Below are 26,692 nucleotides of genomic sequence, written 5' to 3'. Positions count from 1 at the left end.
TCTAAGTGTACGAGAAATACAAAGTTCCTAGATTCTGAAACTTAATAATCTTTCCAGGTTTCACACACACAAACTAATGCTTTCTTTTCCTTACTTGAAGTGACCTTGATTAACACCCACACCTTCTATTAAATGGTCACCCATGGGGACAAGCATTTCGTACGAGCTGAAAATTGCCAGGTAACCTCACAAAATAATGGGATTTCTAAACTGAAAGTATAGTGTAGAAATTTAGGTTTAAATGCCCTGCAGCTAAAAAAACTAAGTTCTAAGAACTCGGTGTTATAATTTCTAGTCAAGAAATATGAGCAAAGAAAAGAAAGAAGTTGTGTAAATGTCTATAATGCCCTTTGTTATTGGCATCTACATGAAATTAATATTTATACATGTTATTAATAGCTTTTTCATAATTCACACACCTTCAACATTCTCCTGAAATACAAAAGCCAGGTTGAATACAGCATTTCAAATGGACATTTTGTAAGCAAAACTCCAAAGCTAATCCTGCTCTAACATAAGAATGGAATGAAACTGAAATAAAAGGCTATGTTTGGTTGTCTAAATGAATGGTAAATGGTACTTCCTAGACCTAACAGTCAGTACACAAAGGCATACCTATATATGGGCCATCTTGTACATTGAGGTTTCTGGGAAATGAAGCACCACCGTGCCTTGTCCAACAGCTACTAGTCTACTTGTGATCAAACAACTTAGGTTCATTTCCTATTTTAGCAAAGGAGAACACACAGCATGAAGAAGCATCCCAGGGAGATGGAGTAACAAAGTTCCAAACTTAGTATTCAGAGTTTAGTTGGGTAACTTTAGACAAAGTCAAGACGTACAGAACTTCAGTGCTTTGGGTGTGGACAGAAATCATTACAGAAAAACATAGTCCATCAAGATGCAGAGTTGGAGAGGCCAGACCCAAAGGATACATCTGCAAAACAACTCCCGCACCTCAGGCTCAGGGAACATGTGAAAGAAAAGTAGAAACAGTCAGGTTTGGAAACATATTAGAAATAGGGTATGTCTGAAAATATCTGTCATAAGTGCTTGCAATGAGCAAAACCTCTGTTGTCAGGTTGACTGTTTCACCCAGATAGAAGATGTGATTGCACCCATCATCATCAGAGTTTTAAACTCTGTCTGCTGCTTTGTCATCTCTCTAAAGCTTTTTATCTTTATAGCACATATGGCTTCACAACTTGAAACTAGTAAACAGAGTTCTGATCTAATTTAATACTCACATTACAGTTACATTTTAAATATCATATCAGGAGGTCTATAAACAACTAGGATAGTATGTGGAGTAGCTTGGCAATGCTGAAAATGCATTACGGTTGCCAGCATCATAAAATTCCATTGGCTTTTGCTTAGAAGTGTTAGGTATTGAATTTGCTTTCCCCTGGACTGTAATTAACAACATTTTGAACTGCTTACAATATTCAATTGACTGACAATATTAATCACACGTTCAGAAAGAAATCATCCATTACATTTGATTTTTTCTTATGTGTTCTCAGCAGCTAATCACTGATTAAAACTCAGGAAATGGCCCTTTTCACCATGCCCCATGCCCACTTATTTCCTTGGTATATTTAATCTTTAAAGATTTTCCCCTCATTGCATCAGATCTTTATTCTAAATGTCTATAGACATGGAAGAAAACCAAGAAACAATATTTTTTTATCAAGAGGAACAGTTTTTCCAGATAATTAAATCCAGGAATGTTCCGAGAAAACACAGCGAGGAACATAAATTAGGTTCTATCAAGGGATATAGGTCGTTCCTCATGAATGGATACTGACAAAACAATTTTGTGGAGAGCTTTGAAAAGTCATTAATAGTTTTGAAAGTTTTGAAAGCTAGCACATTTTGCAGAGGAAGACAGCAAGTTTTAGTTTCACATTCTAAAGATGTACTTCAAATATTCGCAGATATTTCTTTGACAGCATTTTTAAAACATATGTAAGATTTCTGTGCAGAAACTTTTATGAATGCAAAGGGATGCTTTTTCTTTTAATCACATTCACAGAGATATCAACTCAAGAAGCAAAGAATGAAATGTAAATATAAAAATAGAATAAATTTACAAGACCAAGAGATCTGAAATTTTGGAGGAACTCCCCATTATACAAGACCATTATACAGAACTGTTCGGCACCCACAAAAGTATGGATAGATTACTCTGGAAAGATGAAGACCTTTTCCATCTTACTTGGTTGCTTTACGTTTTACCTAGATTTGGAGTATTGTAGATAATCAGTACTTGTTAATTAAGTAAATGAGCAATAGTAGTTTAGGTAGAACTCTCCATCTGGCTTGCATAACAATATGCTACCTATACTTGATAATTACCTAACAAAATTAAAATAGAATGTTGAAAGATATTAAAATGATTGCCAGTATATATTACAAAAACAGGATAGATTTTTTGTGTGGAAGTCTAGACTCTGATATTCCAAGCATGTAAAATGAAATTATGTCACATCATCTATAAGGTGAGGTAAAGGGAGACACTGCAGTTACAAGATAAATGCAATATTTATAGTGCTTCAAATGTAGAAAGCAGAATATCAGAACTGTGGATGTTAATAATATCCTGTGCTAGAGTAATGCTCTAGAGTTATATATTATAACTTTGGGATTACATCTCTACACTGATGGGTTATATTTCTAGATACCTTGTAACTCACACTTCTGTTGATTCTTGAAAAAAAAAAGGAGTTACCTGTCTTACAAGACAGGAGTCCAGTTGTAATGCTTTATTATGCATCTCTGCCTAACTACCTTATCTTGTTATTGCCACCCATCCTGCCCATGCTTATTCAGACCCAATGCTGCCCATCACTCCTATTTGTGGTAGTGGCTCTCACATGCATAGTAACACACGAAACAACTCGACTCTGAACTATCTGCAGTTGCCAGACTTCTCTTTGTTTTAATTCAATTCTTTTCTTTGCAAGTGTTTTTCCACAACATATGAATGTTTGCCATTTTTCACTTCATGGTTCCTATGAGATCTAATGTGAACGTTTTCATATTGGACTGAAGAAAGTTCAGTGCTGTGTGGGAAATCATTATCAGTCAAAAAGTAAAAAAAAAAATAATAATAATATTTAAAAGTTCTGTTCATATGAGCTGCCAGATTCAATTAGATAAGAATTTCTTTTGCATATCCATAGGAGGCTCATTTCTGCTGTTTTCACTTAGGATATAGCTTATGTGTATGTGGGGGGTGAGTGTGTGTTTTTGTGTGTGTGTGTGTGTGTGTGTGTGTGTGTGTGTGTGTGTGTGATAGTGCAGGTGCGTGCTTGCGCTTATGTAGACCTATTCCTTGGAGAGAACAAGAAAAAATTGTGATGATTTACATTTAAAAAAATATGCTGGCATTTGCATAGATAATATTTTGATTTTCAAAACTGAACCTTCTGAGTTAAAGTAAGAATACTGTTTCGAATAATGAAATAAACTCAAAGTTAAACAGGTAACACTGTTTGAAGCACTAATTTTATTTACTATGAAAATAAAACCTCAGAGTTTTATCCATATTGCTTTTTGTTGAATATTTTTATCATAATTCACATATTTTAGTCCAAATTTCCATTCAAAATATTTTATGATTTCTTTTTTGGTTTTAGGTTTTCTTTTATATTATTTATGTTTGGACTTATTATAAATATGGTATACTTATCTTTACTGGCTTGTTTCTACAATAATATAAGACACAAAATTCAACTATTAAAATGTAATGTTAGAGTTAAATATTTTGAATTTGAAGATGCTGGCATCTACAGTAGTTAACTTCTTTGTTTTATAATTTGTATACTGTTTTATACTGATGAATTCAGAAGAGTCTTGCATGAATATGTAAGTTTAATTAACTAGTGAACACCTCTATAAATAGATGTCTATTGCTGTGTTAAAGTTTTATTTATTCTACAGATTTAATGCCAATAGAGGCTATTTATAGACTCACAGGCTACCATTTTATATTCATTTATATTGTGTGTAATTTACAAATCATTTAAAGTATTCTATTGTGTGTAGTTTATTATATTTAGAGCTATAAAAAATGAACTATATCATATACTACCTATGTTATAAAATTTACAGTGGCATATTTTTATTTTTAGAGTAGTTTAAGATCCACAGTAACCCAGGACCAGGTACAGATTTTCTGAACATTCCCTGTACTCCTGTACACAATCTCCTCTAACATCTCTATACATATTTGCTTCAACTGATGAAGCTATAATTATGCAGATTTATGGTCTAAAATTTATAATTTTCATCAAGATCACTTTATATACTATATATTTTCGGGGCATGAAGATATACGCTGACTGGATTTATGATTACATTGTGTCTCACAATGGCTTTCTAGCCCTTATATCTTCTGGTCTTCAGGTACTGTTCATTCCTTTCTATCTTCTAAACCTCCAGGAATCACTGCTGTTTTATTTCCTTAAAGTTTTACTACTTTTTCAAATATCAAATACTTGGAGTCATACAATATGTGACTTTTACTTAATAAAATTTATTTATTGGATTATTTGTTCTATTGATGACCAGTTTCTTGAGTTCTTTGTATGTTTTGGAGATCAACCCTCTGACTGGTGTGGGGTTAGTGAAGATCTTTTTCCATTCTGTAGGATGCCGTTTTTTATTGTTGACCATGTCTTTTGCTTTACAGAAGCTTCTCAGTTTCAGGAGATCCCATTTATTAATTGTTTCACACAGTGTCTGTGCTACTAGGGTATAGACCTAAACGGAGAACTCTCAACAGAAGAAACTAAAATGGCTAAAACACACTAAAGGTAATGCTCAACATCATTAGCCATCAGAAAAAATGTAAATCAAAACAATTCTGAAATTCCACCTTATACCTCTAAGAATGGCCAAGATCAAAAACACTGATAACAACTTCTGCTGGAGAGGTTATGGGGTAAAGGGAACACTCCCCCATTGCTGTTGAGAGTGAAAACTGGCACAGCCTCTTTGGATGTCAGTGTGATGATTTCTCAGAAAATCCTCAATAATGATTTCTCAGAAAACCCTCAAGACCTAGCAATACCATTTTTGAATATATACACAAAGAATGCCCGATCGAACCACAAGGACATGTGCTCTACTAAGTTCATAGCAGTGTAGTTTGTCATAGCCAGAACACGGATACAACCTAATTGCCCCTCGAGTAAAAAATGATTAGGAAAGTGTGGTACATTTACACAGTGGAGTAGTACACAACAGAAAAAAATGACATCTTGAAATTTGAAGGCAAATGGATGAATCTAAAAAACACCACATTGAGTGAGGTAAATCAGACCCAGAAAGATAAATATCAGTTCTACTCACTCATAAGTAGTTTTTAGACGTAAAGCAAAGAAACCAACCTATAAATCATAATTCCAGAAAACCTAGAGAACAATAAGGACCCCAAGAGAGACATAAAAGGATCTAAACTACGTGGGAAGTAGAAAAATGACAAGATCTCCTAAGTTAATTGGGAGCATGAGGATCATGGGAGTGGGTTGACGGGGAGGGGAGGAGAAGGGAGAAGAACAGAGAAAAATGTATACCTCAATAAAAATCAATAAAAATGTGTAAAAACTTCACTTAAATTTTCTACATCTTTATTAATTTGTTAGCTCATTTCTTTTTAGTCTAATTTTACTTTAACCTAAGTTTGGGAATAATAACAAATGTTATTAATGATGTAGGGAGCACGGAACCCATATACACTGCTGGTGGGAATGTAATACAGTCAATTTCTTTGTGACCCTGCACTGTCTTATCAACCAGCTGTGCATCTGAAGACATACCTGAAAGAGTCCAAGACAATGTTCCATAAAAGGACTGCACATGCATTCTTATTCTAGCACTATTCATGAGATTTGAGTTCATATCAACAAACTCATGGGTAACTAAAATGTGGTATCTAGAATCAATTGTTTTACTCAGATATAAGAAGAATGAATTTATGCTGTTTGCTGAAACAATGGGTGCAACTGGAAATCATCATATAAAGTAAATTATGACAAGCAGAGAAAATGACAAAAGAGAAAGGGAAGTAGGAAAAGGGGAAGATTGGGTCAGGATGTCTTAGTTAGCATGTCTATTGCTGTGATAAACACCATGACCATAAAGCAAGTTGGGGAGGGAAGGGTGCATGGATTGATGCTTCCTTATCACTGCTCATCATCAAAGGAAGACAGGCAAGATCCTTAAGGCAGGGGCTGATGCAGAGGCCATGGAGTATGCTGCTTATTGGTTTATTCCTCATGTCTACTTTCTTATAAATACCGGAACCATCAGCCCAAAGATGGCATTCCTACAATGATCTGGTCCCTTTTCCATCAGCCACTAATTTAGAAAATGTTTTACAGACTTTCCTACAACTTGCTATTATCAAGGCAGTTTTTTTTTTATTGAGGATCCCTCTCCTTTCAGATGGCTTTAGCATGTGTAAAGTTGACATATAACTATCCAGTAGAGAAGGAAAAGGAGAATAGACTTTTTAAAAAGCAGTAACCTGTTCTACCTATATGAGACATATGAAATATTGAAGAAAATTGCACAGTAATACTCACCTATGGTTGCTATGTGTTGCCAAGTAGGAAAGTCTTCTGGGATCTTGGTAGATAAGGCCATTGATGGTTTCATATAAAATGTATTTCTATGTATTGAGAGCTGATACTAAGGAGTGAGGGTGGGCTAGGAGGCTGGTGCTGGGGAAGTACACAGGAGGGAGGAAAGCATAGTACTCCACCAGTTTCTGCATAGTCCCCTAGAAATGTGGACAGAGTAAACAGAGGCAATAGCATGTCAACAATGGATCTGGGGATGTGAGTTGGGGATTGGAATTGGAGGGCTGTAAAGAGAGATCTACAGTTAGCCTATCCACTTCCAAGGATGAAGCGTTCAATGGTCTACCAGGAAATATTTCCTGGGTTTGGAAGCTGGAATAGAGCAATGAGTTGGAAAAGGGGAGTTTGATGAGGAAGATTTGTGTGACTCACAGAGTAGAGAGGCAGTGAGCGAGGAGGGCAGTCAGCTGCAGCAGGCAGTCTAATGCAGACCCGGGGATGAGACTGGGGGATTGTATTTGGCACAGTGGAAGGAGAGGAAGAAGCAGTTAGTCTCTCTGCTTCTTTGGCTTAAGTACCCAACTTGATCTTAATGGATGATATTTAGAAATATTTTCTGTTAAAACATATTTACTGATACTTATTAACCTCTTCTGTAATAAAATTACAAATTATAATCATGGAGTATAGGTTCCTTTTACTAAAGCAAAGCATAAAGCAAATAAATAAACCATAGAAACTGCAAGTTTTTACAACCTTTAAGTTCCTAAGCAGATGTACCAGACTTTAAAAGAGTGGACAGGACACTTTTCCAATCAACTTTGTAAGCAATAACAGGCCTGTTTAACTGGATATAGTTTTAATGCTGACCTGAACTACATGTGGAAAAACAGAAACTAAAATCCATTCATGGAGGAATTTTAGGATGTGGGATCACAAAATAAATAAAGCAAGAATAGAGACTGATGATCATTTGGCACCTATCTTTGATGCAATTGAATCATGAATTTTATATGCTAAGATAAAATAAACCTAGATATATTCCTTATATAATCAGAGGAATTCTTACCTTGATTTGCAAAGATTTCCAGACACAGTTGAAGAGTTGTCCTACCAACATAGCATTTTTCTTACAATTTATTTTATTTATGTATTTAATTCCTGGTGAGCCAGTGAGTATAAAATATTCTTAAAAATAAAATGCTTGCGGAATAGTTATAAATGAGTTCTTTCAGAATTCTAGGATTCCACCGGGAAAAATGGTTGCTACTTATTTAATAAATGTGACACCTGGGGCCCTTAAACAGATAATTTGCTTCACACGAATAATTCTTTTGCCTTCAAACAAACCTTTTCTTATACTTACAACATTCCTGTGGCCAAATTTGTTAAGATTTCTACAGACAGACATTTGCTGTTTAGTGAAATTTATGAACTGAGTTATTAAGATAGTCATACTTCGCATAATAAAACCTGAGATGAGGAGAGCAATGTGACAACATACAATACATTTTAAAACAATACATTTCCACTTTTACATTTTTGGCTATCATAAGTGGTGAATGTGCCACAATTATTCTAAGGTGGAAAGCTACATCAAATGATGTGCTAGATTGAAGAGGGGGGGGGGGGTTGTGTTGGATAATCTAGGTATTTTGTGTTTCTGTGCATATTTCTATGGTTTTTTGGTCTGTTACAAATTATATTGAGTTTTGAGTGGGTTTGCATTTTTAATATAAATGAAGCAGTGTGGGCACAAATAAAACAGCTGATGTTCATACACAAACTTCTCCTTGTGACATACTTAATTTGCATAATGTCATGTTATAATCAGTTATAAAGGCAAAATCTTTTTATTATTATGACTGGTGTTGTTGCCTCTCTTTCAAAACTTACTAATGTATTTATAAGAAAACAGAAAAATTTTCAGACATTAACTAGCATATTTGTTATATCAAGAAGTTATAAACAGTGTAAAAGCACAGCTTAGATACAGGCAAACCTAAATGATGAGAAATTCATACAAAATTGTATGTCTACCACAATATGCTTTCAAAATCATAACTGTGCAAAATATCTTAATAATATGAAATATTTATTAAAAATACCTTTACTATTAGCACTTTTCTATTATATATTTTGCTTCAATATCTTTTTCCTGTATCCCAGTAATTCTCCATAAATGTTCTTGAAATGAATGATATTTCTCCCAGAAGATGCTTGCCAACATCTGGTGGTATTTTTGTTTGTCAAACCTTGAGGGAGAATGCCTTCTGATTTTTTTATAGAGGCCTAGGGACCTGCAAATAGCCTACAAAGCACAGACCAGCCCATTGTTCTCTACACAAGAAAGAATTATCTGGACTGAAATAGCATGAGTGTCAATGTTTTTGTTGAAAACACACACAATTCACAAAATAGAGAGGGACCCAGGCACTATAACACAAGGAAAAATACATTTTAAATAATGTTGTACATAGCACATTTTCATATGTACACTCCTTCATGTAAAACCAGCAATGATTTCCTTAGCACAAGAAATTGACAAAGGTCTCAGATTAACTATATTAAATGCTGGTAGTGTGTATAATTCATTAATGTGAGATTTTGCTGATGATTCAAGAATCATCTTGTTTTTCTTTAATTCAGGTTTGACTGTGTTTTCCTAGACCCAAGTTTATCCAATTGGGAACATTTCTTCTAGGTCTTTACTAAATCCCCGATGAGCTTATTTTGATTCTAAATAGAAGATGTGGAAAAACTAATATCGATATAAAGTCCATGGAAGGAAAAGAAATTGTGGTTGAGTGAACACTTGTGTTGAAAAAAAAATACTTTTAATGTTCATCTTGGCAAAACTCCCATGGCTTAACCTAACAAAACCACTGTCAAAAATAAACAAACAAGTAAATATGAAGAAAGTAAACATCCAGTGGCATGAGGAGATGGAGCTGATCAGTAAAAGTAACCCATAAAGTGCACTTCTTATTTCTCACATGCAGAAGTCATGCATGCATGTTGCACTTGGTTTCCCAAAGAGTTCTAATGACAGGTTTTATATAATTATTGGTCCAAACTGATTAATCCTGGTCATTGTAGTCTGAAGAGTGGTTAATTACATTTGACTGAGGTTAAATCTTACCATTACATCTATTTGAAAACAGACTTTTAACATTGAAGGGTTCCATCATTACTTCTTAGAACTGGAGTAAACTGAATGGTTTTGTTAGCTGTCATGAGATGTCTAAGGGAATAACAGAGGGAGGCAGGCTTTTCCAAGAAGTGTCAGTGTTCTAACGTCTCCACACCTGAAGTTCTGCTGATGGTGGTTTTGCTGTTGTTGTTAATGATATGTTTATATATCCATATATACACACAAAACGTCCTTCTCAAATTGCTGTGTATTATTTTTCCAATTCGGCTCCTGGGGTTTTGAGTTCTAGATTATCACTCTTCTAAGTAGATTCTGCTCCCAAGAGTTAAAGCCAGACCTGTAATTCATATTTACTCAGACTGTTGCAGGTGTCCTCAGATTTAATGTCTGGTATGCTTAGGAGATATGTAAATGCACAGTTGTCTCACTCCTCTTCATTATTTGGATAAAATATTACAATATCTTCAAGCAGGAACACACCATTTTAAAGATATGAGATATTAAAATAAGCATGTTATGATCTTCATCTTGAATTTGGAAGCTTAAAAAAGACTGTTTTATTTTAAATTCTCTCTCTCTCTCTCTCTCTCTCTCTGTGTGTGTGTGTGTGTGTGTGTGTGTGTGTGTGTGTGTGCATGTTGTGGTGTTATGCACACAAGAGAATAGTTGCCATAGGAATCCAGATGAGGGTATCAGTTGTTATGGAACTTGATTGACAGTGGTTGAAAGGTACCTCCGTGGATATTTGAACCAAACTCTTGTCCACTCTGTGGTCAACACATGTTTCTTAACCATTGAGCCATATGCATTCTCCCCAGTCTTTTAGAAACTTAGTGAAGTAATTTAATTTGAAAGATTAGCTTTCCAAGAATTCCATCTTGGAGTAATTGCTTTTAAAAAGAGATTTTTTTAAAAAAGAGTTTAAACGATCAATGTTGATTTAATTATTCTAGGGCACGGTATTATTCTCCCTTAATCTAATCCTACATAATTTAGAACACAACCTATTAGTACAGACTGCTGTCATTTGTTCCTTTTAATGTAACCTTCATTTGGGCCCACCCAAAACAGGACTGACTGATAGGACTTCTAGAGATTTTCTATCCGTTCATTTGAAGTGGGTGGTTAGGAACACAAAGGATGGTGGTTAGGAGTTATAATAAGAAAATAAAACTTTGGAAATGAAAATTAATTTTTATAATGAGTAGGTAATTATACTTATTTTTTATACTTGTGTTTATAATTAAAAGTAAAATGTCTAAATCCTTCTTTATACCCATAAACAAATGATCCTCTCTTAATAAAGAGACTTCTCTTAACCATGAAGGGAACCCAGAGACACAGAACTGTAAAAATACTGAGAATAAGTAACTGCTGAGTAGCGCTCATCAGCAACAGTGGATTAGTATCACCTGCTCTAAGATCAAAAACAGCAAAGGAGGAGAATAGGAGATAAGAGATAGAAGAAAGGGGAAAGCTGAACTATCATGTGGCCATGATACAGTCAATGCAATCATGAATCACAACACAGACGTCCAGTGGGTCTGCAAATGATTGCTATTAACAGTAAAGTGGGTCAGCAAGATCCAGCTTTCCAACAATGAAATATGAACTAATCATACATCCTGTAAAAGAGGTTGACACTGTCTCGACTTGTTGAATGCAAACACTGCTGAAACTGCCATACTTCAAAAACAGTACCAAACCCAAAGTCCCACTTGTTTAAAACATGGGTCACAAAATTGAAAAAAAAAATGTCATGAGCTTATGAACACGGGAGGAGTACCTGGGACAGGGGGTACAACATAATAACAAGAATTTCTGCTTGACTTTTTAGTACTCTTTGAGATTTGTGACTTTTCACTTAAGTAGATGGTGTGGGTGCACCATTCAGAAGTATTGCAACTCTTAATGCTGTGTTTTGTTTCTTATATTATCTTTATAACAAAAGTGCAGTAATTTGAGATGCAAAATCATTTTTCTTCATGATTGAAGACACTACAGATGAAATACTTTACAAGGCTTTAAAGAAAAACATAATATGAGGTCCAATTGTATGTGCTTTTTAATGATTTTGGTGTACATTGCTCCAGTTTTATGTCATTCAGTTAACTTTACTATTTACAAAGTAAATATATATATATATATATATATATATATATATATATATATATATATTCGTTTTCATATTAAGTATTTAAACATTAACCGGGGTTTAATTAGGTGTGCTTTTCTCAATCTCCCAATTGCATTTTGATGAACTCCTTGGTTATTCAATTAATGTGTGAATGATTTGCATAAAGTCTATTTATACTCTATGGGCTATTGTAGAATCACTTGATATTTTCCCTGTTATATTAATGGATCCATTTACTATTGTACTAGTGGGAAATGAACTCCTATAATTGGAATCTAGTAAGATACTTTACAGCTTATTAGCTTAGGGGTAATTATCTGCATGTTATATTGCACATTGAATTGCAATTGAAAGCAGCTCATTATAATATTCAAGAGAAGTGCCAACAAAAATAATTAAATTGTTACAGTAACCCTTGGCTTCTAGTGAAACTGAGCACATGTATTGAAATTCATTTCTTTAACTTGTATGCAGTTGTATTCCTTTTTGGTAACTATTCTTTTTCTCTGTTCCCTTTCTTTTTTCTTTTTTAAATTTGCTGCTTGCCATTGCAGGAAGTAGAGGTTTGTATGCTGTATCTCTGTTTCATATATTATTTTAGATTTTATATGAATCCATCTATTTTAATTTATCATATACACTTAAATCGTGCTATTTCCCTCTCTTAGGATGATTATTTTCGCACTTGGAGCCCAGGAAAACCATTTGATCAAGGTAAGAGTCCATTATTTTTAAATAAAAATATATAAATTCTCATACCTGCTATATTCTAGAAATAGTATTCATTGCCTGGTTAGACTTTAAAATTCTGAACACATAAACACACACGAGAGGAAAATCTATGCAGTAACTATGTTTATTTCAGTATAATAAAGTTAGGAAGGAGATAATTAGGTACATGATTATGTCAGAATTCCATTTATTTTTAGAAACATGGCTTAGATTGCTGATTTGAGATTTTTAACTTTATTTACCATGTCTATTTTTATTGGTTGTTACAAGTCACTTCATCTAGTTTCTAGGGGTATCCATCTGGCAAGTAGATTTATTTGTGAAAATTTTCCAAAGAAACATCATTACCATCTCTACTTTAACTGATTTAAATCTTTCATTTAAATGGAAAACTCTTGATGATCACATTCAACAGAGGCCTTAGCAAGACCTTGAAGAAAATGCTAGGCACTAAATACTACTCTCCAACTCAGTAGCTAGATAGAGCTTGTGCCCTGGCTAGCTCACCTAACGAAGGAAAGCCACACTGACCAGCAAGCTTATTCATGTAAATGAGAACATTTCTGTCACCATAATCATAATAATTCTACATCCTGCGAGCCTTATTAACCAGATTCCGTGACATAGTACAGACTGCTTTTTACAGGTTCAAAACAAGCGTCTTCAGCTTCAGAGGATGTTCTTAACACAAAGTATACTTGGTGAAGCAGTAGTGTTTGGGACTCAGTCAGTGTTCTCTGGGCATAATGAAAGACATCAGTTATAGAGAAAACAAAAGCTGGTTTGAGACATGTTTCTGGAGGTTCTAGTCCAAGAGAGCTCTTCCACTTTGCTGTGTGTACCTGGAGAGGATGAACATTGCGGAGGAAACGATTTAGATTGCAAGCAAAGAAGCTAAGAGAGAAGTAAGGAGCTCAGAGTTCTCTGGCCTCTCCCAGGGCATGCCCCTCAAGGAGCTGCAAACCTGCACGACTCTACTTGTTAAGGGTCTGCTGCCTCAAAACTCTTCCACCTTACAAGACAACACTTTAGTGATTGGATCTTTAAGGAACTATTTCATAATCAAAGTCACAATTAAATCTAGAAACATTTGTATGTTATGTTAAATATTCTCAAGATCTGGCTGTGCATAACCAATGGAAATTTTATTCTGGCATATGAAGCAAGAATTTGCACCCAAGTAATGCTTCAGAATTCGTACTTCTTTATCTGCTTCCATTACATTCCATATTATACACAATATATTATATACTATTTGCATTCACATTATATTACCAAATTTAGCCCTGTTTTATTTATTGAATCTCATACTAGGATTTAAATAATTTATTTTTCTCTTGGTTAACCAATAAGTCATGCCATTGTGCTCAGAAAAAAATGTAATGAAAGTATTATGTCAAACAGAATGAAATGCATTCATGTTTTTTTCTTGGAAAACAAATTTTTATAATGGAATCATAATCCTTGACAATTGGAAATTATCTGTAACATTCAGTCTTGTCAATCTTGGTAAATGTTGTTATAATAAAGTTGCTTTGATGACATTTATGAGTGGAGAGTGTATTGAATTGTGACTTCTCTTTGCTTGCATAAAACTGGTTATCATAGGAAAAGTAAATATAATACAAGAATGATTTAATCTTAGCTTGTTAAGTATATATCATAAATGTCATATTTATTGAATAGAGCTAAGTTTATGACTAAAAATTTTGAAAACTGTTTAATATTGTTGTTATATTTAATATGTATTAGTTTACTTAACCCAACAATAGCTTTTCAGACTTAGACAACGTTATTGATGAATTGAGGAAGTCAAATTCTTGCCTGTGTGGTAGTACTTCAAAGAAGACAAGCAAGGATTTCAGCTCGGGAGGTCTAACTTCTGGTACAGGGCCCTAAGTACTCTGTGCTATTGATAATCATATAGTTTCAGGAAGATATGAGAACTCAATTCTTGCACATATAATTTCATTTGCATATACATTTCAGATTATGTAGTTCAGTGGTATGCATTGTAAGTTTTGGTTCTGTGTGTGTATGTAGTATAAGCTGAGCAACATTCCTTTTCTCACCATTGCAAAATCTGTGTATGCTTATTGTTATTGTACTAGATATAAGCATGTTACCATTTGCTATGTTATAGGCCTACAGTATTTTTATACTATCAAACCTTAAATTTTGATAGACAGGATATATACTATTGGTCCATAAGCACACATAAAAATGATATGCAATAGAGAAGCATATTACATTGATATGCATATATCATCCCATTTGTGAACCACCCTAGGAGTAAGAGAATATTTCAAACCCCATGAGATCTGAAAAATACAGAATTAAGTTCTACTAATTTTTAATATATTTCCTTTTTTTTTTTTAGATAGCCTTTTTTTCCTTCGGGGTATTTTAGTTCAAAGCTAATTGATCTGTTGAACACAAGATAAATTATAAGGCATTTAATGCATGCTTAAATATTAGCATATTTTATTTATGAGTATATATGTATTGTAAATATGAGTTTATTTTATTTATGTTTTAAGTGTGAATTAAGTTATATATTTTGTTAAAATAGTGAAGAGAAAGTTATTATATTATTGCACTTTTATATGCTGTCATTTATGTCTTCCAGACTAAGTACTTTTAGTATAAGATATTACCTCCATTTTTAATAATGCTTCAACAACATTCCCTTGTGCATGCATGAAATATAGACAAATATGCAGAGAAAATCTATGTTGGTTTATATGTAATCATGCATAAATACATTCTCACCAAGTAGTTTCTTGTTCATAATATCTCAGGTTTCATAGTTTTCACTGTAACAATTTAAAAAATCTCATTTAAGATTCTTTTCATTTATCACAACATTTCCAGTTTGCTTTTTTTTAATCTACTAAAATAAATAATTAGAAGTTTGGGAACCTATAATGGTTTTGTGTGCTTAAGTAAACCATTTTGAAGATTGTGACTCTGCTTTAAAAATGAAATAAAGTACGTGGATGCAAAAATAAATAGCTCTGCATTTCTCCATGCCGAGTTCTCTGTGATACTGCTTCTCTTCATTAGTGTGGTTAATCATAAGTTGACACAACTGAAATCAACTGAAAAATAGCTTTAATGAGGACATACATCTTCTCGAATAAGACCTAGACTTTTTATTCCGTGTTTACTGTGAAAAATTAAGGAGAAATTCATGAGTGAACATAGAGTAGTAGAAGAAACCTGATTTAAAATAATTTAGTAATGCTTTGAATAAATTAACAGCAGGTTTTAAGGGCAAATATGCACTTATTTCTTTTAACCCTGTTTTGTCTATGAAAATGATTGAGTAGCGTAAAAGAGAAATAAGTAGAATTTTCAGCAGTACTTCAAGTTGTTTATAGAATCTGATTGAATTAATGAACTGCATTTGTACCTGTCATCTTTACTCAAAAGTATGTAATACACACAAAGTAACACACAGACACATACACAGAGAGACCCACAAAGACACAGACACGTACATAAATACAGATACATACACACACACACATAGACATACACAGACATAGATGCACAGAGACACAGAAACACACAGATAGACTCACAGAGACACACAAGTGCACATACATGCACATACACCCATAAAAAGACACAGGAGCACACACACAGTTGCAAATGCAGACCCACAGAGGCACAGATACACACAGACCCACAGATGCACAGATATACACACACATACAAACAGAGAGACAGACTCAGACAAATAGTCACAGACACATGGACACAAACTTACAAAAACAGACACATGGACAAACATAAAACACAGACACAGACAGACACACATACACAGAGAGAACCTGAAACACACAGAGACACACACAGAGACATAGACATAGACCCAGATACATAATAGACACATACACACAAACACACACACACACACACACACACACACACACACATGCACACACAAACACACTTGTGTGTGAAAGAAATAGGAAGAAAACATGCATTCTGTACTTTTCTTTTTCTATTATGAAATACCTTAGGAATCTAATTAAGGAAGAGTTTATTTTGGCTAACTGAAAGTGTAGTCCATCCTGGCAGAAATAGCACGGTAGCATCAACGCTTAGGGAAAAGAACTATTAATGCTATTGTTCAGTTCTAATTCCTTTTTATCATTTTTTTAATTAAATTGCTGCCTGGCCCATTAGCTCTAGCTTCTTATTGGCTAACTCTCACATTTTGATTCCACCAATTTCTAATAATCTGTATGTCACCATAAAGCCATGGCTTACCGGGAGAGATTCAGCCTGTCTGACCTGGTAGCTTCATGGTGGGTGACTTCCCACAGGTCAGGGAACCCTGATTGCTCTTCGAGCTGATGAGGGAGGGGGACTTTTTTCATTTCTTTTGTGGTTCCCAGACCATGGATAAGTGCCTAACATCAGAATAGGTTTCTCTTGCCTCAGCTAAGCCAATCTAAACACGGGTTTAAATTTCCCATAGGCTTGTCTCTTAAGTTTGTCTCCTAAATTTGTCTCCTGAGAAGCTGACAAATATGAGTTATCACCCCACAGTAGCTTCTGGTTGCTCTCCTTGTTTTTTACCAGGGAGAGGATTGTAATTAACAATTTGCAACTAGAAACCTAGATATAAACATAGTTATTTCTTTTGTGAAGTGCCAGTTTTATTTGGTAGCTGTGCTCCCCTGTTTTGCAGGTGTCTGGGGGTTGAAATTAATTACAAGAAATATAAATAGAGACTTTGAAGGCTCTTTAGCCCCTGTGACACCATGGAAGTGCCATGTCCTCCAGATCAAGTCCTCTATGTGGAGGACAAATGAAGTCTTACTGTTCTGTTTCAGTAGATTTAATTTAACAAATTATAGAGATGAGTTATATGAAGCCATTCCTACACTCAAGACGCTGAAAATGGCGAGAATAGCTGTGGGAACAGTTAAAGGTGGAACTAGATGAGCTGTGTACCAAGTTTCTAAGGAGGACAGATGACAAAATCCACTCCTCTGTTTGAGAGAACAGTCACATGCTCAGCCATGGGCTTTGCCATCATTTCTCTTTTTTTGTCTTCAGTCCTAAAGGCTTCCCCTCATTCTCATTGGTTAGTTACACTCATCTGTGCAGTGTCTTCCACCACGACATACCAGTCACAACCAGATTTGTTCCCTAATTATCAACATCTCGCTGCAAAACACATGATGAAGAAACTCCATCTGGAGCTTTTGTTCTCATCAATGACTATAGCCGTCCATTATACCAAGTTTATAACTATTTCTAAAATTAAAGAAGTGTTTGAACAACTAGATTGCAACGTTTGTTTTCTCTTCCTTTAAATATAGTGATGTACTTAAAACACATATTCTTTAGATTAGACTTCCTAATGCCTAGAGTATAGCTTGTTTACATAAATGTTATGTTTTTCCTATTCTTACTTTGGGCATTTCTTAGTAATATTCTGAAACAATAGGTTGGTCTGATCTGTATTTCACAATAGAGGCATGGTGTTCCACAATAGGACTTTGTTTAAAAGATTAGAGTCTTTTGGTTTTGTTTTAGTGGAAAAATCAGCCCTCTATTAAAATTCATTGAGGGCAATATATAAAGAAGACTGCATTATTTTGTCAATGCTTTTCAATCATTTAAAATGTGAGTTTGAACCTCTGCTTAATGTGAATAATTTTGGACTATTAACATTGTTTGATTTAAGATTTTTGAGTCATTTTGAACAAAATCATTTTTAGATGATAACATTCACATGCTAACAGTTGAATTGATTCACATCTTATGCTGTTTGATTGGTCATGTTAATAACTTTGTATCATAAAATCCTTCTATACTCCTAAGGTAAAATATTCAGACATTGTATTTTGCCAAGGCATCAATATTACATGCTCAATTATTCTATGTTATTCTGTGACTGCACTTTTGTTTCCCAGCACACAGATCCGAATAATCACACAGAAACTGTATTAATTTACACTGTTTGCCCAATGTCTTAGACTTCTTACTGGCTAGCTCTAACTACTAAATAAAAGCATTTTATTAATGTGTATATTGCCACAAGGCTGCAGCTTACTGGTGTGGTACATTATTCTCTAGGCAACATCGTGGCATCTCCTCTACTCTACCTGTACTCTCTCTCCCTGTCTCTGTTTAGATTTACCACACAGCTTTACCCTGCTAAGCCACTGTTCGAAACAACCTTATTTATCAACCAATAAAAGAGACACATATACAGAAAAACATCCAGCAGCAATGTTATGCTTAGAATACATGAGAGATGGCTCCTCAGTGAAATGTTTATTTCCGTTGTTTAGTCCTTGCTGCATCAAATCTAAAAAAAAAAAATCATTCTACAATATTTCATTGTTTTAATCTATATAATAATGTTCTGTCTCCAAAGTGTAACAGAGTGTGTAAAACACATCTGGTTTTGGGTCATAAATTTAAATTGAGGTTAATCATACTTCATTTGCTTTATAGAACACTATCCTGCTCAGGTGTACAAGAAGTAAAATTATGTGTATTTCTTTTCAATGAATGTATATATTAGAAAATTTTGAATCAAATTTGTAGAGCATACCATGGGGTTGATAAAATTTACACTAAAAGTATTTTTTGAGTTTGGAATACAATTTCTTATTATTTTAATTTTTGTTATTCAAGCATGAGAAATATTCCATTTGGTTATTAAGCCATAGTTTATTAGAGACTTCATTGGCCAAAGAAGCATTGTTTTATACGAGAATTAATCACTCATTTGTACAGTGAAAATATTTAGACCAGGATCCTAAATATTTTTAATTACATTTCTTTTGTTTATTATGCGTTTGCATACGTGCCTGGAGGCCGAAGTAGGAGGAACATTTGGTTGTGCTAATGGCTAATCTTCCTAATCAGGGGACTTTGTGAACAGTTATAAGGTAGTGATAGAATCAGATACTTGACATCAACTTCTGGCTTCCGAGTGTGTCTGCACCCCTATCAACAGACATGGATACACTTAAAGTCACACATGGGCATAAATCACACACACTTAAACAAAATGGATGTGGAATATGTTCAGGACTAGTAGTTGAACACTTGATCATTAAGCACACATCTGAATATATTTAGGATAGGGTCACTATAGAGAAAGTTGACATTTTAACTTGTTTGGAAACATTAATAAAATCATTTTAATTATGTAACATTATGTGGGTGGAGTAAATTTTCTGTTCTTGGAGATTACTTACAATAAACTGTAAACAACTGAGTAGGCGACAAAAAGAATATTTCAAGGACATGAAAACTAGCTGTAGAATACAGTCTTGGAAGCTTTGGATTCACAAATTTTATCCACAATGCTAACCCTGAGTATATGAATTCATGTGTCATTGGGATTATTAAAATGATGGAGCAATATGACTCATGGTAAAAAGACATGCTGTGCAAACCTGATGACCTGAGTTCAAACCTAGAACCCAAGTGTGGTACCTGGATGAGAGGCTCTCATCTGTTTTCCTAGAGCCAGCATTCCTACTATAGGGTAGTAAGCAGATGTAGGAGACATAGCCAGAAGCTCACATTTCAGTGAAGTGAAAGAAATCAAAATAAAGACCCTGCCTCAGCGAAAAAGTGAAATGAGATGAAAAGAAAGAACCAGTTCAGGAAAAGTTATCTTCTGACCTTTTCCTGAATGCCTTGGCGTGCATGTCCCAGTGGACATGAATGTACACACACAGAGATACACACAGAGAGAGAAAGAGAGAGGGAGAGAGAGAGAGAATCCTTAAATAAATAAAAATGGATATTTAAATATTTTAAATATTATTAGACATTTACAGTTTGATAATGCAGTGTCCTGTATTTGTCTCTCCCATTGTGTTGTCTCTGTGCATGTTTATGTTATATATGTATATGTGTGTGTATAATTTAATTTTCAGTAGTGTATTAAATTTTAGGCTGTGAACCTTTTGAAAGGAAATATTTTGTTTCTTCAGTGTTTAGCTCTACACTCCTGCTCATGCTGGAGCACATAGTGAAATCAGTGAGCTTGAGAAAGATTCCTTGTAGTTAGTAGAAGATTAGTAGTGAGAGAAGGCAGAGCTGGGAGGAAAGAAGATGGAGTAAATTTATACAAAATTGTTATTTATTAGCACCTTAACTTCAACAAAAATATTTGAAATTTTAAGTTTTCATGAAATATGGAAAATATTTTCTATTTGTTCCATTATGTATTTTAAAGCATAATTCACAAGACCAGTAACAACTAAATGACTACATGATAACATGTCCAACTGTAGAAAATTATATCAGACGTGTTGTTTTTAATTAATTTTAGAGCACAAAAGCATTGTTTCCATTATGAGATTGACATGCATATAAAATACTGCATATTTCTCATATCTATCCCCACTTGCCACCTCCATTCTTCTTAATTCAATACCCAGAGCAGAGAGAGAATTAAAGAAAATAAAGATCGCTGGGCGGTGGTGGCACATGCCTTTAACCCCAGCACTTGGGAGGCAGAGGCAGGTGGATCTCTGTGAGTTTGAGGCCAGCCTGGTCTACAAGAGCTAGTTCCAGGACAGGAACCAAAAGCTACGGAGAAACCCTGTCTCGAAAAATCAAAAAAAAAAAAAAAAAAAAAGAAAGAAAAGAAAGATCTTGCTTTTAGCTATATTTTTCCTGTCATGCTGTTCAGAACCCTCTGCAGAGTGAAAACTGTTACCCCCAGTGGGTCGTGTCTTTCTCCATCAATTTCTATTCAGGCAGTCCCCCATGGATATACCCTGCTCAATCAGATCTAGACAATTTCCATAAAGACTTCCTTCCAAAATGATTCAAGGCTGTGTCAACTAGATAGTTAAAACTTACCAGGAAATGACTATTTCTGTTTATTCAAATTGCAATCTACAAATAACAATTAGTGCTTCCTTCATAACACTAGTATAGATTAAAATGAGTATGACAATTTAAGAATTTTTGATTGGATTATTAGGTACTTTTAAGTCTAGTTTCTTGAGTTCTTTATATATTTTGGAGTTCAGTCCTCTGATGTGGGGTTAGTGAAGATCTCTTCCTGTTCAGTAGATTTTCATTTTGTTTTATTGACGGTGTCCTTTGCCTTACAGAAGCTTCTTAATTTCAGAAAATCCCATGTATTAATTGTTGCTCTCAGTGTCTTGCTACTGGTGTTATATTTTGGAAGTAGTCTCCTGTGCCCATATATTCAAGGATACTTCCCACTTTGTCTTCAGTGAGGTTCCATGTGGTTGGATTTATGTTGAGGTGTTTGATCCATGTAAGTTTTGAGCATGTGATGGATATAGATCTATTTGCATTCTTTTTCATGTTGACATCCAGTTATGCCAGGACCATTTGTAGAAGATGCTTTCTTTATTACATTGTATAATTTTGACTTTTTGACAAAATCAGGTGTTTATATGTGTTTGGATCAATATCAGGATCTTCAAATCAATCCATTGATCCACCTGTCTTTTTTTCTGCCAGTACCATGCTGTTTTCCTTATAAAAGAGCTTGACATCAGGAATGGTGATGCCTCCAGAAGTTCTTTTATTTTGGAGGATAGTTTTGACTATTCTGGGTTTTTTGTTTGTTTGTTTGTTTTTTTACATGAAATTGAGTGTTATTTTGAGGTCTGTGAAGAACTGTGCTGGGATTTTGCTAGTGATTGCATTGAATCTGTAGATTGCTTTTGGTAAGATTGCCATTTTACTATATTAGAGAAATTACCAAATAATCCAATCAAAAAATGGGGTACAGATCTAAACAGAGAATTCTCAATAGAAGAATTGCAAATGGCCGAAAGACATTTTAAAAATTGCTCAGGCCGGGCGGTGGTGGCGCACGCCTTTAATCCCAGCACTCGGGAGGCAGAGGCAGGCGGATCTCTGTGAGTTCGAGGCCAGCCTGGTCTACAAGAGCTAGTGCCAGGACAGGCTCCAAAGCTACAGTGAAACCCTGTCTCGAAAAACTAAAAAAAAAAAAAAAAAAAAAAAAATTGCTCAGCATCCTTAGTCATCAGGGAAATGCAAATCAACATATCTCTGAGATGCCATCTTACACCGATCAGAATGGTTAAGATCCAAAACACCAATGATAGCTTATGCTGGAGAGATTGCAGAATAAGAAAAACACTTCTCTGTAGGAGGAGCAGCGGGCCTGCTTTCCTGCCCTCTGGCTCCCTGCCGCCTGGCTAGCTTATGCCCCGAAATAATTACACGGAAACTGTATTCTTATAAACACTGCCTGACCCATTACTTTCAGCCTCTTATTGGCTAATTCTCACATCCAGCTTTAACCCATATTTAGTAATATGTGTAGCACCTCGACGTGGTGGCTTACGGGGAAAGATCTTAACCTGCATACATCTCGGAGAGGAGAGCTGTGGTGTCTGCCTCATTGGCTTCTTCCCAGCATTCTGTTCTGTCTACTCCAGCCACCTAATTTTCTGACCTACCAGGGCAAGCAGTTTCTTTATTAATTAACCAATGAAAGCAACACATAGAAAGAAGACCCACCTACATCACTTCTCCATTGCTGGTGCTAGTGCAAATTTGTACAGCTACTTTGAAAATTACTATGGTGGTTTCTCAGAAATTTGGGAATAAACCTACCCTAAGACTTAGCAATACCACTCTTGGATATATACCCAAAGGCTTCTCAATCACACTATAGGACATTTATTCAAATATGTTCATAGCAGCCTTATTTGTAAAAGCCAGAACCTAGACACAACCTAAATGCTCCTCAACTGAAGAATTTATAAAGAAAATGTGGTACAATTATGCAATGGAGTACTACTCAGTGGAGAAAAAAAAGCTATGGCATCTTGAAATTTGCATGCAAATAGATGAAACTAGAGAAAACTATCCTGAGTGAGGTAACTCAGACCCAGATAGACAAACATGGTATGTGCTCACTCATAAGTGAATATTAGATATAAAGCAAAGGATAATCAACCTATAGTTCATGGTTACAGAGAAGTTAGGTAACAAGAAGAACTCTAAGAGAGATATACATGAATTCCCCTGGGAAGGGGAAACAATCAAGACCTCCTAGGAAAATTAGTAGGGGGGAAGAAGGGAATGTGGAAGGGGAGGGGGAGGGAGAAAGGGAGGAAAGCGAAGAACAGGAGGGAATGGAATGCTTAAGAAGTGGGAAGGACAGTGAGGGAATGAAAGTAAAGAGATATCTTGATTAAGAAGCCATTAAAGGACTATTGAGAAACATAAAACTAGGAAAAAATCCCAGAAATCCTCAAGGATGACCCCAGCTGAGACACTAAGCTACAGTGGAAAGGACAGCTAAATTGGCCTTCTCCTGTAATCAGACTGGTGACTACCTTAATTGTCATCATTGAACCTTCAACCAGCAATTGATTGAAGCAGATACAGAGATCTACAGTGAAGCACTGGGCCAAGCTTTCTAAGACCAGCCTAAGAGAGGGAGGAGCGATAATATGAGCAAAGGGTCAAGACCATGATAGTGATACCCACAGAAATAGCTGACCTGAGCTAGTGAGAGGCAATTAACTCTGAACTGATAGCAGGCTAACCTGCAAAGGACCAAATTAGGTTCACTGAATGTGGGAGACAGTTGTGAGGCTAGACAGTCTGTGGAACCACTGACAGAGGGACCAGGATTTATTCCCAGTGCTTGAACTGGTATCTAAGAATACATTCTTTTTGAGGGCTACCTTGCTCAGCCTAGATATAGAGCAGAGGTTCTCGGTCTTGCCTAAAACTGAAGTGTGAGCTCTTCATGGGAAACCTTATACTTTCCATGAAGATTGAATGGGGAAATGGGGTGGAGGGAAGGTTGAGGAAGCAGGAGGAGGTGAGGAAGTGGGAATGGGAATGGGGATAGCTATGTAAAATGAGAGAAGATTGTATTAAAAAAAATTTTAAGCTCTAGCTGCCATCTTGCGTCCCCGCGTGTGTGCGCCTTATCTCAGCTGGTCCGCCCGAGACCCCCTGAGCGCGAACCCTAATCCCCCGCGCGGCTCCATTTCCACTCCGACAAGATGAAAGAAACGATCATGAACCAGGAAAAACTGGCCAAGCTGTAGGCACAAGTGCGCATTGGTGGGAAAGGAACTGCTCGCAGAAAAAAGAAGGTGGTTCACAGAACAGCCACAGCAGATGATAAAAAACTGCAGTTCTCCTTAAAGAAGTTAGGGGTGAACAATATCTCTGGTATTGAAGAGGTGAACATGTTTACAAACCAAGGAACAGTCATCCATTTTAACAACCCTAAAGTTCAGGCGTCTCTGGCAGCAAACACCTTCACCATTACAGGCCATGCCGAGACAAAGCAACTGACAGAAATGCTTCCCAGCATTCTAAACCAGCTTGGGGCAGACAGTCTGACTAGTTTAAGGAGACTGGCTGAAGCTCTGCCCAAACAACCTGTGGATGGAAAAGCACCCCTTGCTACTGGAGAGGATGATGATGATGAAGTCCCAGACCTGGTGGAGAATTTTGATGAGGCTTCTAAGAACGAGGCAAACTGAACAGAGGGGACATCTGAAGAAGTGACTCTTGCAGAAGTTACAGGAGCTGCTATTTTATATCATGGCTGCTTTTTAAAGGTCTTTTGTTTATGGATCTGATCAAATCTAGATCGCTAATATTTTTAAGCCCAAGCCCCTTGGACACTGCAGCTCTTTTCAGTTTTTGCTTAAACACAATTCATTCTTTGCAGCAAATTAAGCTGAAGAAGCCTGGGAATAAAGTTTGGAAAAGGGTTAATAAAATTCTTTGCCTAGTAAAAAAAAAAATTTTTAATAAAAAAAGAATTTTTCTTAATCCATGTAAACACTAAAAAAACATTATGTATTTCTAGCAGCAGATATTATAGATTTTTTTTGCCTACAAAAAAAGAGCAGACATAATCTTTTGTGCTCCCAGATATGTTCACTTGTGTTCTTGTTGAGACTTCATAATCATTAAAATGCTCCTTGGAGGGCTGAGGAGTCAGCTCCATGGGTAAAGTAGTTGCTACACAGCCTAGTGAACCCAAGATGGATGATCTCAATCCTTGTAAACAGCTAGTGTGTTGGTATGTATCTTTAACACTAACAAGGCGCCAAGAGATGGCCGATCAAAAGGTCCCAGGCTAGTCCATCTAGCTGGAATGGTGATTTTGAGTTTCAGTGAGAGACCTTGTTTCAAAAGATTGAGATGATAAAGCAATTAAGGGAGACATGATGATGTCATATTCTGGCCTTCACAGCATACACACACACACACACACACACACACACACACACACAGTAGTAAATTACTTCAACATCAGGGTTTTAAAAATCCTATGTCAATGCTGACACTCTTGAATTCCTAATCTGTGCACTAGTATAATGTTTAGGATAACGGTGATGCCATGCAAGCACAGTATCATGATTATTGTATCCTGGCAGCAGGCAGCAACTAAATTAAATCACAGTAGGCAAATAATGGGCAGCCCTGCTGAGCTTGTCTGCTAAGCATGAACAATAATGAAATGAAACCATTATATATAATTGAAGAATTCATATGTTTGTATGTACTTCTCAGCAGAAACTAAAGGGAATAGATCCAAATCAACTCAAAGTATAAAATAACCAGTCCTTATTGCCTCATTCGAATTTAAAGAAATAATAATGAAAATAGGATTCTTGTCTGTGTTTTCCAAGAGCTCATTTGAAATACAGATTCCGAATCTCTAAACTTGAACACAAAAACAAGTTCTCATGAAATTTTCATTTAAAGGTGAGCTCCTCTCTTTTGTCATTTGGGTTTTGTGTGATAATGAAAATGATGTGGCAGAGGTGCATGAATCCTATGAATCCTAGCTAATAAGATTTGCTATTTTCTTTAGAATGCTTAGAAGTTTTATCTTAAACAGGCATGTGTGCTCGGGAAGGCTCAGCCATGAATACACAGCCTCTGTTGGGGATAGTATGAAGTTACCTTGTACAGTTTTAATATTCGTACAAGCCTATTAAACAATTCACAAACAAGAACATAAAGAAATAATAGTGTAGTGTGTGAAGCCAATTAACTCTTAGCCTCACATCTCATCCTTTC

General features: G+C 35.5%; 1 protein-coding gene and 1 pseudogene across 5 annotated transcripts in view; both read left to right on the top strand.

The window, feature by feature from the left end:
• Window positions 1-26,692, top strand: part of Spock3 (SPARC (osteonectin), cwcv and kazal like domains proteoglycan 3) — a 367,429-nt gene that overhangs the window by 123,773 nt on the left and 216,964 nt on the right. For 3 of the 5 annotated variants that reach the window (XM_041674836.1, XM_041674834.1, XM_041674835.1), the window contains exons 3-4: window positions 12,436-12,444; window positions 12,550-12,595. In XM_041674836.1, the coding sequence (XP_041530770.1) occupies window positions 12,436-12,444; window positions 12,550-12,595 (55 nt within the window). The remainder of the gene's footprint in view (window positions 1-12,435; window positions 12,445-12,549; window positions 12,596-26,692) is intronic. The other 2 variants (XM_041674838.1, XM_041674837.1) reach the window with 1 other exon arrangement.
• Window positions 24,539-25,393, top strand: LOC121462870 (annotated as a pseudogene).

This window comes from Microtus oregoni, unplaced genomic scaffold, assembly GCF_018167655.1.
Source record: "Microtus oregoni isolate MIOR12 unplaced genomic scaffold, Mior012 000025F_ref0000491, whole genome shotgun sequence".
Lineage (NCBI taxonomy): Eukaryota > Metazoa > Chordata > Mammalia > Rodentia > Cricetidae > Microtus > Microtus oregoni.
This window is presented reverse-complemented; position numbering and strand designations above follow the sequence as displayed.